This window comes from Saimiri boliviensis, chromosome 12, assembly GCF_048565385.1.
Source record: "Saimiri boliviensis isolate mSaiBol1 chromosome 12, mSaiBol1.pri, whole genome shotgun sequence".
In the NCBI taxonomy this organism is placed as follows: domain Eukaryota; kingdom Metazoa; phylum Chordata; class Mammalia; order Primates; family Cebidae; genus Saimiri; species Saimiri boliviensis.
The window spans coordinates 52,351,762-52,367,046 of NC_133460.1; the positions used below are offsets into that span (position 1 = coordinate 52,351,762).

At 40.2% G+C, this 15,285-nt stretch overlaps 1 protein-coding gene across 2 annotated transcripts in view; it reads right to left on the reverse strand.

Annotated features, from left to right (window-relative positions):
• Nucleotides 1–423: 423 nt before the first annotated feature.
• ECD (ecdysoneless cell cycle regulator) overlaps nucleotides 424–15,285 on the reverse strand; it is a 35,428-nt gene continuing 20,566 nt past the window's right edge. For both annotated transcript variants that reach the window (XM_003939812.4, XM_010350522.3), the window contains exons 9-14: nucleotides 13,898–13,983; nucleotides 5,770–5,876; nucleotides 5,447–5,633; nucleotides 4,437–4,504; nucleotides 3,467–3,681; nucleotides 424–704 (exon numbers count right to left, since the gene is read on the reverse strand). In XM_003939812.4, coding sequence (XP_003939861.3) covers nucleotides 474–704; nucleotides 3,467–3,681; nucleotides 4,437–4,504; nucleotides 5,447–5,633; nucleotides 5,770–5,876; nucleotides 13,898–13,983 — 894 coding nt within the window. In that variant the 3' untranslated portion in view covers nucleotides 424–473. The remainder of the gene's footprint in view (nucleotides 705–3,466; nucleotides 3,682–4,436; nucleotides 4,505–5,446; nucleotides 5,634–5,769; nucleotides 5,877–13,897; nucleotides 13,984–15,285) is intronic.

Here is a 15,285-nt window from a genome sequence, read left to right on the forward strand (position 1 = left end):
ACAAAAAAATTAGCTGGGCATGGTGGCACGTGCCTGTAATCCCAGCTACTCAGGAGGCTGAGGCAGGAGAATTGCTTGAACCCAGGAGGCGGAGGTTGCGGTGAGCCGAGATCGCGCCATTGCACTCCAGCCTGGGTAACAAGAGCGAAACTCCGTCTCAAAAAAAAAAAAAAAAAAGAATTACCCCAAGGATATATCGTGGGAGGGTGTGTCCTTAGAATGAAGTGTGTGAATCTTATCTCAAGGTTGTCTAGGGGCTAGATTCTACCCTGCCGAGTTCAAAACGTTGTGTGTAAACCACAGTTGAGATCACAAACACTTGTGCCAAGAGGGCCACATTTGGGGCATGGAGGAGAAGTCAATCTGTAAAACTTGTAATGAAGAAACATTTTTACCAAATGAGTAAATTAGAAATGAACAGAATTTGATTCATTATTTATTTAAAAAGAAAAAAGAGAAGCTAAATTTGCTGGTTAATTTTTCATTGGCTTACTTGTTGGTCTGTGATCAGTGTTGTCAGGCAGCTGCACTCCCATGCTGTGTAAAAGATTGGAAGCAGGTCCTGCCAGTCCAGCTTGGGAGCTATAAGATTCCAATATATTTGAAACCAGGTTCAGGTCTACATCCACTGGTGCCATAACAGATTCTCCTGTACCAGAATCTTCCTCATCTGAATTGTTATCAGTAGTCCGGGATACAGGTTCCTTATTCATGGAGGGAAAAGAAAATTATGGGATAATATATCATTAGGTTGCATGGTGGTTACAATAAAAAGATAACTAAGCAACAATGTAAATTTGCATTCCAGCTTAAAAAGGAAAACATCCTAACCTTGGTGATATAAATTGAAAATGAAGTCTAATAACTTGTATGGCCTAGCACACATATTAAAACTTGGTTCTACAGATTATAACACACTTATTTCCAGGAAAAATTCCTGCAAATCGAATAAATTGCATGCCTATTTTGAAATAGCTCAAGGGATAAAAGAATTAAGAAGGTACCTTTATAACTTGTCTAAGAGTCTTAAAAGAAAGAAATAATACACACATGTGTTTGAGATGATAGGAAAAAATAAAAAGAAATAATACTGTAAATTTTCTTCAAAATGAAAGAAGTGAGTGTTTCTTTCTTTTCCCCCAAAGAAAAAGGTTAAAAGTAAAAACACAAGGCTTTGTGGTTCCAATCACAAAGACTAAATTGTTAGTTGGGCCTCTGGTTACACAGACTGGGGAAAGGATTTGAAAGATCATAGCTTGACAGATTTTTACATCCTTGCTACCCAAAGTATAGTCCATGGAGCAGCAGAATCTCCATTGCTTGGGGCTTATTAAAAAGAGAAGGGAAAATCGGGCCGGGCGCGGTGGCTCAAGCCTGTAATCCCAGCAGTTTGGGAGGCCGAGGCGGGTGGATCACGAGGTCAACAGATCGAGACCATCCTGGTCAACATGGTGAAACCCCGTCTCTACTCAAAATACAAAAAATTAGCTGGGCATGGTGGCACGTGCCTGTAATCCCAGCTACTCAGGAGGCTGAGGCAAGAGAATTGCCTGAACCCAGGAGGCAGAGGTTGCGGTGAGCTGAGATCGCGCCATTGCACTCCAGCCTGGGTAACAAGCGTGAAACTCCGTCCAAAAAAAAAAAAGGGAAAATCGGCCGGGCGCAGTGGCTCAAGCCTGTAATCCCATCACTTTGGGAGGCCGAGGTGGGTGGATCACGAGGTCGAGAGATCGAGACCATCCTGGTCAACATGGTGAAACCCCGTCTCTACTAAAAATATAAAAAATTAGCTGGGCATGGTGGCACGTGCCTGTAATCCCAGCTACTCAGGAGGCTGAGGCAGGAGAATTGCCTGAACCCAGGAGGCGGGGGTTGCAGTGAGCCGAGATCGTGCCATTGCACTCCAGCCTGGGTAACAAGAGTGAAACTCCATCTCAATTAAAAAAAAAAAAAAAAAAAGGGAAAATCTCAGCTGGGAGGGGTGGCTCATGCCTGTAATCCCAGCACTTTGGGAGGCCGAGTCGGGTGGATCACTTGAGGTCAGGAGTTTGGGACCAGCCTTGGCAACATGGTGAAACCCCATCTCTACTAAAAATACAAAAATTAGCCAGGCATGGTGGTACTCACCTACAGTCTCAGCTACTTGAAAGGCTGAGGCAGAATTGCTTAAACCCAGGAGGCGGAGGGTGCAGTGAGCCGAACTCGCGTCACTGCAGTCCAGCCTGGGTGACAGAGGGAGACTTCATCTCAAATAAAAAAATTAATAGAAATATAAAATAATAAAAGAAAAATCTCAGCTTCATCCCAGACCTGAATAATCAGAATCTATATTGTAACATGATCCTTTGGTTTATATTCACATTAAAATTTATGAAATACTGCTTTAGATAAATCTATGGTTTCTACTAGATTTTGACAATTCTGGAAGTGATTTTAGTTTTAAAGTGGTTTAGATGACCAAAGCAAGGGGAATTAACATTAATTAAAGGCCTATTATAGGTTTTACTACTGTCTCATTTGGTTCTCATGTTAATTCTATGACATGAGGATTAATGGTTTATAGATACAGTCACAGTGGACAGCTGAGCTAGACTTCAAACCTTAACCCATAAGACTCCAGGGTCCTTGCTATTTCTGTAATGCCTCTGTTTAGGATTAGACAGTGGTGGCATAAAAACTAGTATGAAAATGTAAACAGAAGGTGAATTCTAAATTTGGCTCTAAATTAGGGAAACATACAAAACAAACTGTTAAAATTGGAAAGTTATTTGGATGCTTAAGATGATCTCTGTTTATTTATTTACTTATGTTATTTTATGTTTTAATTCACTATGGCCTGAGGCACAGTCTCAAAAGCTCTTGAGAAAGAACATTGCAGTCTTTTTTTTTTTGGAGACAGAGTCGCACTCTATCACCCAGGCTGGAGTGCAGTGGTGTGATCTCGGCTCACTGCAACTTTTCCCTCCCGGGTTCAAGTGATTCTCCTGCCTTAGCCTCCCAAGTAGCTGGGGCTACAGGCACACGCCACCATGCCCCGCTAATTTTTGTATTTTTAGTAGAGAAGAGGTTTCACTGTGTTGGCCAGGATTTCCTAACCTCCTGATCCGCCTGCCTCAGTCTCCCGAAGTGCTGGGATTACAGGCGTGAGCCACCACATCCAGCTGTTTTTTTAACTACCTTAAAAAAAAATCCATTTTAGTAGTAGTAGTGTGCAATTGAATTCTAATTTGAGCATATTATATGACTTTTTAAGTCCTGATAGATAACATAGAATAAGCAATATAATTAAGCTTATGGTTAGGGAAATTAAGTTTATGATCCTTTATCCTACCAATCAGGAAAACAATTAACATTCTTATTTATTTCAAATCTCACACACCCAAAAAAGAAAAACTATAATAAAATATGGTTTTAGCTACCTGATATACTAGACTCAGAAAGAGAAAGAGGTTAAAAACACACATACCACTTGCTTCCTGGTGGTGAAACTTTTGCCAATGCAGGTTTGTGCTAGTTCCTGGTCCATCTGGGCCATGTATGACTTGAGATTATCAAGAGTTCCTTTCAGAGAAGCCTCTTCACCAGGTTCCTGTGTTTCGAGGTCCAAGTCATCATCACTATCTAAACATTCAAAGTCTTCCTCATCCAGACAGTCAGAATCTGACTCATGAGGCCTTGGCCCTACACAGACCCCAACATAGAAAGAGCCACTTGGTAATTATTATTATTATTTTTTGAATTACTACACATCTCAAAATAATTAGAATGTTATCCATAGAAAAAGACACACATAGTCAATCTTCTTCACAAAAATCCATTCTACAAATGGTGGTAGATATGTGTACATTTAATGTTGCGGAAAAGTATACAGGCTGAGTCAAAAGGTTTACCTTAAAAAAAGTGAATTCAATTAATTAAAATATTTTTCTTTAAAAATTTAAATACTACCTAATAAATGAATATATTGTGATGTAAACACTCAAGCCATACAAATATTGCCTCAAGTCTCACTCTCTTCCCAAAGGTAAGCATCTTTTAGCAGTTTCTGGGTATCCTAATCTTTACCTCCACAGTTCTGTACATATATATTATAATTTTTTATTGGGTTGTCTTTTTCTTATTGATTTGTAAGCACAGTAATTCCAAAAAAGAAAGAACAATATAATATGGGAGCCAAGATAAAACCCTATTTAAACACACAGCATTCAGTCACTCTCAAATATTTAATGAGTAGCTACTACATACATCAGTGACACACTGAGCTAGGCAGCCTCTACAAAATTGTTGATGGGTGTAGTTCATGGTTGAAAGCAACTCAAAACCAGGAAGAGAAACCAAATATTTTGGCTTCTGAAATATCTAATAACCCAATGCTCTAGCAACAGCCATGCTACATACAGTTTTAAACCGGAAGTGAACATCACACCATTACTTACCTAAAATCTTATCAAAATAATTAAGAAAAGAATCTGCATCAAAAGTGATTGGAGCCTCAGAAGGTTCTCTGCAATATTAAAGGACAAAGACGATTAATTTATTCTAAATATAACTGTTTGAAACTTTTCTAAAGTGGTACCATTCTTAGGAAAGCTACCAAAGATAGAATTTCTAAGGAGGCACAGCAAGAAAAATTGTAGTTTAAGTCTTAAAAATCCTTGAGCTTACTGGTCTTGCAGGACAACAGAAATGGGAAAGTCTGATAAATGAAAAGTAAAAACTGCATCTTGTTTATGTACATTTAACTTATGCTAATTTGGGACCTACCCACTCTCTAGCCCCAGTAAGATATCTAGCATTAGTAAAAGCATTATTTATTTGAGTTAATTTAAATAAAGCCTATTTTTTTGAAGAACTAAAGCTTAAAAAATAAGAACGTTATCTTCCCTTATTCCTCCCTTATTAAAGAGAGAATACCAAACATAAATTTAGATCTTTCACCAGGTTCAAGAGCATCAACACTAAAAATGATATATTTGATACACAAGTAACAATTCTATCTACCTGTTTTTCTTGTTACTTGCCAAATGTAATTTCACATTTCTGTTATTATTTCTGCCTCTGATGAATCCCTTTGAGTTTTTAGTTTCCAATCTGCTTGTAGGGTGGGAGATCAGAAGTCTGAACTTGTTGAAAGCTAAATGTTGAGCCCATAAGGCTATTAAAGAGTAAAATATATGGTTTCCCTGTATGGTTCTAGATGATGATTTTTAGATCTGTTGGGTGATCTTTCTGGCTTATTTCAAGGATTGCAAAAGATGAGGCTTCTAGAAATCTGATTTCAGATTAGTAAGTCGTCACAATACTAGGTACAAAAAAGAAAGAAAGCTGTACCACTCATTTACTAAAAAAAAAAAAAAAAAAAAAAAAAAAGTAGAAATGGCAATGGTCAATGATTTCAACATTTGGGTTCTAACTATTTATATATTTATACTTTTACGCAAATTACCTAGGCAGCTCCGCTCCCTTGTGGGTTGAGACTTTGGATATGAAAGATTTCACGCTCTCTGAGACTTGAGTTAAGTTATAGCTCTGCTCCTTCTCCTCCTTGGAAATAGACTCTGATTCTTTTTTGCCAGCAGCTTCCTGCAGCAGCTGCTCCAGCTGATCTGCCGAGAGATCTAACCACTGGTCATCTGAAAAAGAAGAAAGCATAATATTGCCATTCTACATTCACATGATAAGTCCTTTCAGGAGAGGCTCCTGCGAGACTTAGTAGAAGATTTTAATTTTTTTTTTAACCCTTCCACTGTATCCCAGTCCATCACTTACCATCCTCTGGGGGAAGATTAGCTGCTTCTTTCTTAAGGTCTTCTATATCAAATGGCATTGTCTGTAATAAGGTTAAGATTTCTTCGCCTGGGCTCACAGCAAGAGAACTATAAAAAATGAAAAACGTGAGTATTTCTTCATAAAAGAACCTAGAATAGTAATCATAAATACATAGTCTTTTAAAGTTGGAACCTCTACGAAATTGCTTTTATACATACTATAATTACTTTATAGGGATTAACGAGTCTAATTAGGGGAGTTTTTTGTTTGTTTTTGCTTTTTTTTTTAAGAGACAGGGTTTCACTGTTGCCCAGACTGGACTCAAACTCCTGGGTTCAAGTGATCCCCCACTTCAACCTCCCAGGTAGCTGGCACTACAAGTACCTGCCAAAATACCTGGCTCTAATTTGTTTTTAAGCATATTTTTAGGTTGCAGATCCCTTTTTCTCAAATAAAACTTTTTAAAAAATTTTTATTTTTATTTATTTATTTTTTAAATCTCCTCCTTGAATTATCAAATAAAAAAAAATTTTTTTTTTTTTGGGCGGATCACTTGAGGTCAGGAGTTCGAGACGAGCCTGCCCAACATGGTGCAAACTCCATCAAATAAAACTTTTACCAGTAACTCTAAAATACAGAAGGGCTCAAAGAAAAATGGCTTTGATTAAAATGGAGGATAGGCCCGGCGCAGTGGCTCATTCCTGTAATCCCAGCACTTTGGGAGGCCAAGGTGGGCAGATTACTTGAGGTCAGGAGTTCACTTGGCCAACATGGTGAAACCTTGTCTCTACTAAAAATACAAAAATTAACTGGGCATGGGGGCATGTGCCTGTAATCCCCTACTCAGGTGGCTAAGGCAGGAGAATCACTTGAACCTGGGAGGCAGAGGTTGCAGTGAGCCAAGATCACACCACTGCACTCTAGCATGGGCAACAGAACAAGACTCTGTCTTAAAAAATAAATATATTAATTAAATCAAATTAAAGTGGAAGATAGAGGTTCAGAGATCTACCCAATTTGCTTCCCCTTTGGCTCTGAAGCAAAGTAGGGTGGCTCACACCCGTAATCCCAACACTTTGGGGGATCACATTAGGTCAATCACTTGAGTTCAGGAGCTGGACAACATAGTGAGGCTCTGTCTCAACAAAAAAAACAAAATTAGCTAGGCATGTTAGTGCATGTGTGTGATCCAAGCTACTTAGAAGGGTGAGGCAGAAACCCATCAAATATAAGTAAGGAAAAAGCAAATATGCAGAAATATAATAAACATATTGTTCAGTCAGTTTTACTTAGTACGACTTGAAAGGCCTTCTAAGTCCTTACAAAATAGATTTGCTACACTGAAAAACATTGAGCTAAACAGCATTTCCAGCACATGCCATAATTTAATTAACCACTTCTCTACATATGAATATTTGTTTTGAATTTGTTGAAATAACAATGTTGCAGGCCAGGCATGGTGGCTCACCCCTGTAATCCCAACACTTTGGGAGGCTGAGGCAGACGGATCATCTGAGGTTGAGTTCGAGATCAGTCTGGCCAACATGGTGAAATCCTGTCTCTACTAAAAATATAAAAATTAGCTGGGCATGGTGGTGGGTGCCTATAATCCCAGGTACTTGGGAGGCTGAGGCAGGAGAATTGCTTGAACCCAAGAGCTGGAGGTTCCAGTGAGCTGAGATTACACCATTACACTCCAGTCTGGGTGACTAGAGTGAGACTCCGTTAAAAAAAAAAAAACAACTGGGCCGGGCGCGGTGGCTCAAGCCTGTAATCCCAGCACTTTGGGAGGCCGAGGCGGGTGGATCACAAGGTCGAGAGATCGAGACCAACCTGGTCAACATGGTGAAACCCCGTCTCTACTAAAAATACAAAAAATTAGCTGGGCATGGTGGTGCGTGCCTGTAATCCCAGATACTCAGGAGGCTGAGGCAGGAGAATTGCCTGAACCCAGGAGGCGGAGGTTGGGGTGAGCCGAGATCGCGCCATTGCACTCCAGCCTGGGTAACAAGAGCGAAACTCCGTCTCCAAAAAAAAAAACAAAAAAAAAACAAAAAACCAAAAAAACCCGTATATATAAAACAATAAATATATTTATGCATTAAAAAAAATCCTCGTTCTTTAAGACGAGAGGATTTTTTTAAAATATCCTTTTTTTTTTTAAATAACTCCTCCTTGAACCTTTACATTATCTTTCTTTATTTAGCTTCTCTGCTTCTACCCTAGTGAAATTACCTTCTCACTATTGACTCTCTTTAGCATTTGATATTTCAGGATGATTTTTATCTTGCCTTTTGTTAAGAATATTTGGGTTATTCTTTTCTCTCTCCTAGTAATGTTTATAGATTAATAATGCAGAGTAGAGACAGTTCCCCATCACCTACATGATTCTGCATGGTATGCAAATGTTTATTCAATTTAAAAAGTCCTTTATAAAACTTGATTTGCTCCATTCTTAATATTTCAAACAGGGTGCCATCAATTTATGTAACAAATCATGTCACCATTATGTTACTCACTCAACATGTAAGTATCTCTGCACAGCTTTTTTTTTTTTTTTTCCTAAGACAGGGTCTCACTCTGTCACCTAGGCTAGAGTGCAGTGGCATGACCACAGCTCACTGCAGCCTTGACTCCTGGGCTCAAGCAATCTTCCTACCTCACTCAGCAAGTAGCTGGGATTACAGAAGGTATGAGCCACTGTGCCTGGCTATTTATTTATTTATTTTTAATTTTGAGTAGCTGGGATTACAGAAGCCTGCCACCTCACTCAGCTAATTTTTTGTATTTGTCATGGAGACGGGTTTTCACCATGTTGGCCAGGTTGGTCTCAAACTCCTGACCTCAGGTGATCCGCTCACCTTGGCCTCCCCAAGTACTGGGATTACAGGCGTGAGCCACTGCACCAGGCCTATTTATTTATTTCAAATTGGCAACAAAGTGTACAGGTTTATCATGTACCTTAAAAATATTGTAGAGAAGGCCGGGTGCGGTGGCTCATGCCTGTAATCCCAGCACTTTGGGAGGCCGAGGCAGGTGGATCACGAGGTCAAGAGATCGAGACCATCCTGGTCAACATAGTGAAACCCCACCTCTACTAAAAGTACAAAAAATTAGCTGGGCATGGTGGCACGTGCCTGTAATCCCAGCTACTCAGGAGGCTGAGGCAGGAGAATTGCCTGAACCCAGGAAGCGGAGGTTGTGGTGAGCTGAGATCACGCCATTGCACTCCAGCCTGGGTAATAAGAGCAAAACTCCGTCTCAAAAAAAAAAAAAAATTGTAGAGCAAATTAATGTTTCCTTTGATGATCACTGCCATCTATCCCAATCCATTGTCCTGCTGCCCGGAGGTGACTGCTTTCTCAAGTACATACACTTCTGCACTTTTCTCTCTCTCTCTGTATATATATTTCTGTTTCTATTTCTTGTATTTGCTGTCTGTCCTTTTGCTGGAATGCTATTGCCCCAAATACCCAAATGCCTCACTCCTTCACTTCATTCAGGTCCCTTCTCAAAGAAAACTTCCTTAGAAAGGCCTTCCTTTACCAATTTATCTAGAAGAGCAGTCTCTACCCCTGTCTCCTCACACACTCCTTTTTCTTCATAGCACTTACCACCATCTAAAATTATATAATGTGCTGTCTTTCTCCTATATTACCATGTAAGCTCTATAAGGACAAGGACACCTTGGGTTCATTTATCTTATCCCCAGCACCTGGAATAGGGCCTGGTACATAGGAGACACTCAAGTATCTGTTGAATAAATATATATGTATCTATAAATAATGTATAGTATTTTGTGTATTTAAAATTTTTATGCCGGGCGCGGTGGCTCAAGCCTGTAATCCCAGCACTTTGGGAGGCCGAGGCGGGTGGATCACGAGGTGGAGAGATCGAGACCATCCTGGTCAACATAGTGAAACCCCGTCTCTACTAAAAATACAAAAAAAAAAAAACCTAGCTGGGCGTGGTGGTGCGTGCCTGTAATCCCAGCTACTTAGGAGGCTGAGGCAGGAGAATTGCTTGAACCCAGGAGGCGGAGGTTGCAGTGAGCCGAGATCGCACCATTGCACTCCAGCCTGGGTAACAAGAGCGAAACTCCGTCTAAAATAAATAAATAAATAAAAATAAAAAATAAAAAATAAAATTTTTATGGCCAGGCATGGTGGCTCAAGCCTGTAATACCAGCACTTTGGGAGGCTGAGGCGGGTGGATCATGAGGTCAAGAGATCAAGACCATCCTGGTCAACATGGTGAAACCCCGTCTCTACTAAAAATACTAAAAATTAGCTGGGCATGGTGGCGCGTGCCTGTAATCTCAGCTACTCAGGAGGCTGAGGCAGGATTGCTTGCCCAGGAGGCGGAGGTTGCGGTGAGCCAAGATCGCGCCATTGCACTCCAGCCTGGGTAACAAGAGTGAAACTCCGCCTCAAAAAAAAAAAAATTTTATATGTGCAGCACCCATACTGTATATGTTTATTTTATTCTTTTTCATTTTAATTTTTGTGGGTACATAGTAGGTGTATATATTTATAGGGTACATGAGATGTTTTGGTACAGGCATGCAAATAAGCACATCATGAGAATGAGGTATCCATCCTCTCAAGCATTTATCCTTTGAGTTACCAACAATCCAATTACACTCTATGTTAAATGTACAATTAAGTTATTATTGACTTTAGTCATCCTGTTGTGCTATCTATTAGTAGGTCTTATTCATTCTATTTTTTTTTTTTTGGTACCCATTACTGTACATATTTATAACTTGCTTTTTCTTCCCCTTCCCCGCTGACATTATGTTTTTGAAATCTATTCATTTAGATCAGTGGTTCCCAACCAGGGACAATTTTGTCCCCCAAGGAAATTTGGCAATGTCTGGAGACATTTCTGGTTGTCATGATTGGAAGATGAGGGAGAAGTGCTATTGATATTTACTGGGTAGAGGCCACGGATGCTGTTAAATCTACTACGAAGTGCAAGCCAGTCTTTCACAACAAATTATCAGATCCAAAATGTCAGTAGCACTGAGACTGATAAGTCCTAAATCAGATATATTTATATTTAGTTAATCTTTGGTTAACTACAGGATAGTAGGCCATCATATAAATACAATGCAATTCATTTATCCATTATTGATAGATACTTTGATTGCTTATAATTTTTCACTATTACAATCTCTAATAAATTGGGGGAAAGTCTCTGGTATTATACGTAGGAACTAAAAACAATTCTGAACTCACAGAGATAGAGAGCAGGATAATGGTTGGCTGGGTGCAGTGGCTCACTGTTGTAATCCCAGAACTTTGAGAAGCCAAGGTAGGAGAATCTCTTAAACCCAGGAGGTCAAGGCTACGATGAGATATGATTGCACCACTACACTTCAGCCTGGGCAAGAGTGAGACCCCGTTTCAATAAAAAAAATAAAAAAAGGATAATGATGGTTACCAGAGGCTGGGAAGGGTAGCAGAGAGTGGGAGAAAAAGAGGGGATAGTTAATGGGTACCAAAATGTGGTTAAATTGAAGAAATAAGAGCTAGTGTTTGCTGCTCTGCCTATGGAGTAGCCATTCTTTATTCCTTTACTTTTTTTTTTTTTTTTTTGAGACGGAGTTTCGCTCTTGTTACCCAGGCTGGAGTGCAATGGCACAATCTTGGCTCACCGCAACCTCTGCCTCCTGGGTTCAAGCAATTCTCCTGCCTCAGCCTCCTGAGTAGCTGGGATTACAGGCACGTGCCACCATGCCCAGCTAATTTTTTGTATTTTTAGTAGAGACGGGGTTTCACCATGTTGACCAGGATGGTCTCAATCTCTCGACCTTGTGATCCACCTGCCTCGGCCTCCCAAAGTGCTGGGATTACAAGCTTGAGCCACCGCGCCCGGCCTCCTTTACTTTCTTAATAAATGTACTTTCACTTTATTGTATGGACTTGCTCCAAATTCTTTTATACACAAGATCTAAGAACCCTCTCTTGGGGTCTGGATCTGGAACGCTTTTTAGTAACATCTTCCTGGCAAACCCCAAAAAATATTTAAAAAAAATAAAAAAGAGCTAGTGTTTAGTAGCACAATAAGGTAACTACAGTTAACAATAATTAATTATATAGTTCAATATACCTTAAAAAACTAGAATAAAAATATTCCTAACGAAAAGAAATGATAAATGCTTGAAGTAATGAAAAGCTTAATTACCCTGATTTGATCATTATGCATTGTATGCTACATGTACATTATATGTGTAATCACATGTACTCCATAAATATGTACAACTAGTATGCATCCATAATAATTAAAAATAAAAAATTAATGGCTAGGTGCGGTGGCTCGTGCCTGTAATCCCAGTAGTTTGGGAGGCCAAGGTGGGTGGATCACCTGAAGTCAGGAGTCTGGCCAACATGGCAAAACTCTGTCTCTACTAAAAATACAAAAATTAGCCAGGTGTGGTGGTGCATGCCTATAATCCTAGCTACTCAGGAGGCTCAGGCAGGACAATCAGTTGAACCCGGAAGGTGGAGTACTGCACTCTAGGCTAGGCAACTAAGCACGGCTCTGTCTAAAAAAATAAATAAGTAAGTAAAAATAAATAATAATAATAAATGAAAAAAGTGAAAATGAAAGGTAAATCTTAAAAAAAGTCTATGATATTAATTCAGCTATTAAAAAAAACACAAACATTAGGAATTCAACAATAGCTCTGGAGGGAGATGGAAGTTTGGTTTCAACTGTTTAAAAATTATGTTGGTGTGCAGAATGGGAGCCTCTCCTGTAACATTAATTAAAATGTTGGACATTTAAGCTACTTGCAATATTTTCCCCAACAGCAAAAAATAGTTGAGTAAATTATGGTACATCCATTTGCCGAAATATTGTGCCGCTTTTTTTCTTTTTCTTTTTTTTTTGAAACGGAGTCTCGCTTTGTCACCAGGTTGAAGTGCAGTGACAGGTTCAAGTGATTCTCCTGCCTCAGCCTCCCAAGCAGCTGGGACTTTAGGCACGTGCCACCACACCCAGCTAATTTTTATATTTTTAGTAGAGATGGGGTTTCACCATGTTGGGCAGGATGGTCTCCATTTCTTGACCTCATGATCTGCCCACCTTGGCCTCGCAAAGTGCTGGGATTACAGGTGTAAGCCACCATGCCCAGCAATATTATGCAGCTTTCAAAAATTATGTTTATAGAGACTTTATAATGCCATGAAAAATGTGATATCATGATGAGTAAAATCATATAGAGGAGGATGCAAGATTTCTTTCTCTTTTCTTTTTGAGGCAGAGTCTTGCTCTGTCATCCAGGCTAGAGTGCAGTGGCGTGGTCACAGCTCACTACAACTTCTGCCTCCCAGGTTCAAGCGATTCTCATGCCCCAGCCTTCTGAGTAGCTGGAACTGCAGGCGCAAGCCAACATGTCCGGCTAAGTTTTGTATTTTAAATAGAGATGAGGTTTCACCACATTGGCCAGGTTGGTATCAAACTCCTGGCCTCAAGTGATCTGCCTGCCTCAGCCTCCCAAAGTGTTGGGATCACAGGTGTGAACCACCATGCCTGGCCTTTCTATAACAAAAATCAACTGAGGGCGGGGCAGTGGGTGGGGGGGCAAGGGCGGAGAACAAACCCTGGAAGGTAATAAAGTGATAACACTGGTTGACTCTCTGGTACAAATTTTTTCCTTGTCACATCCTTCTGTATTTGCTATACTAAATGTATGTTATTTTATAGCAACAAACTTTATTATTTAAAAATAACTATCTAGGCTGGGTGTGGTGGCTCATGCCTATAATCCCAGCACATTGGAAGGCTTCAGTGGGCAGATCACTTGAGGTCAGGAGTTTGAGACCAGCATGGTCAACATGGTGAAACCCCGTCTCTACTGAAAACACAAAAAAATTAAAAATCAGCCGGGTGTGGTGGTGCATGCCTGTAGTCCCAGCTGCTCAGGAGGCTGAGGTGAGAGAATTGCTTGAGCCTGGAAGGCGGAGGTTGCAGTGAGCTGAGATTGTGCAACCGCATTCCAGCCTGGGGGACAAAGTGAGACTCCATACAAAAATGCAATACAATACAATAAATAAAAAAGAAAATAAAGAAAACTACCTAACAACCAATCTTTGCAGTAGGAGTCTTAACAATAACTCACCTTTCTGGCTGGTTTACTGAGAGCTGGAAGTAATTCTCTGCCATTTCTAGTCTTTCCCGATACTGAGCAGAACCTTCTATTAATCCCTTAAAAAAATAGTCCATCAGAACATTACTCACAAGTTGTCATTAAAATAATGTGTTCACTAGCAACTTTCAGAGAGACAGCAAATAGTCTACTGCTCAGGAATCATGTGGCCCAAGGCCTAGGTCCTGTTTTGTCATAAATGTGCCTGTCTGAGCTCCAGTTTCTTCAAATGAGGGGACTCGGCTACATGTATTGGTCCCTAATTTTTTTCACCATTATGGGCCTATTTCCAGCTTGGAGAGTTTTCTACTATTTTCTTTTACTTAATTATTAAGATATAATTGGTTGGGTGCAGTGGCTCATGCCTGGTAATCTCAACACTTTGGGAGGATGAAGTGGGCAGACTGCTTGAGCTCAGGAGTTTAAGACCACCAGCCTGGGCAACGTGGTGAGACCCTGCCTCTACAAACAAAAACAAAAACAAAAATTAAAAAAAAATTAAAAAGAGATAACTGATGAGTAATTCACAAAACAAAGTACAGAAAGTTTGCCAAGTAGAATAAAAAATGGCAAAATCCCACCATTAGTATCATTTGTGTTTTCTAAATGCATATTTCTAGTGGTAGTCATACTTAGTATTTTACATTTTTTTAAGAATATACTGGCTGGGCACCATGGCTCATGCCTATAATTCCAGTACTTTGGGATGCAGAGGTGGGAGGATCACTTGAGGACATGAGTTTTGAGACCAGCCTGGGCAACATAGCAAGACTTCAACTCTACTAAAAAGAAAAAAAATAATAAAATTAGCCAGGCATGGTGGCACATGCCTATAGTCTCAGCTATTTGACAGGCTGAGGCAGGAGGATCACTTGAGCCCAGGAATTCAAGGCTGCAGTGAGCTATGATCCTACTACAACACTCTGGCTTGCATGACAGAGCGAGACCCTGTACAACAACAACAATAGCTGGGCGTGGTGGCTCATGCTCATACCTGTAATCCTAGCACTTTGGGAGGCCAAAGTGGGTGGATCACCTGAGGTCAGGAGTTCAAGATCAAGCTGCCCAACATGGTGAAACCCCACCATTACTAAAATACAAAAATTAGCCAGGTGTGGTGGTGTGCGCCAGTAGTCCCAGCTACTTGGGAGGCTGAGGCAGGAGAATCGCTTGGACTGAGGAGGCGGAGGTTGCAGTGAGCTGAGATCACGCCATTACACTCCAGCCTGGGCAACAAGAGTGAAACTCCATCTCAAAAAAAAAAAAACCCACGGTATATATACTATAATATCATAAGTACTTTTCATATTGCTGTGCCATCTTTATCATCATCGTATTCTTACGAACTTTTCTACTTCTTA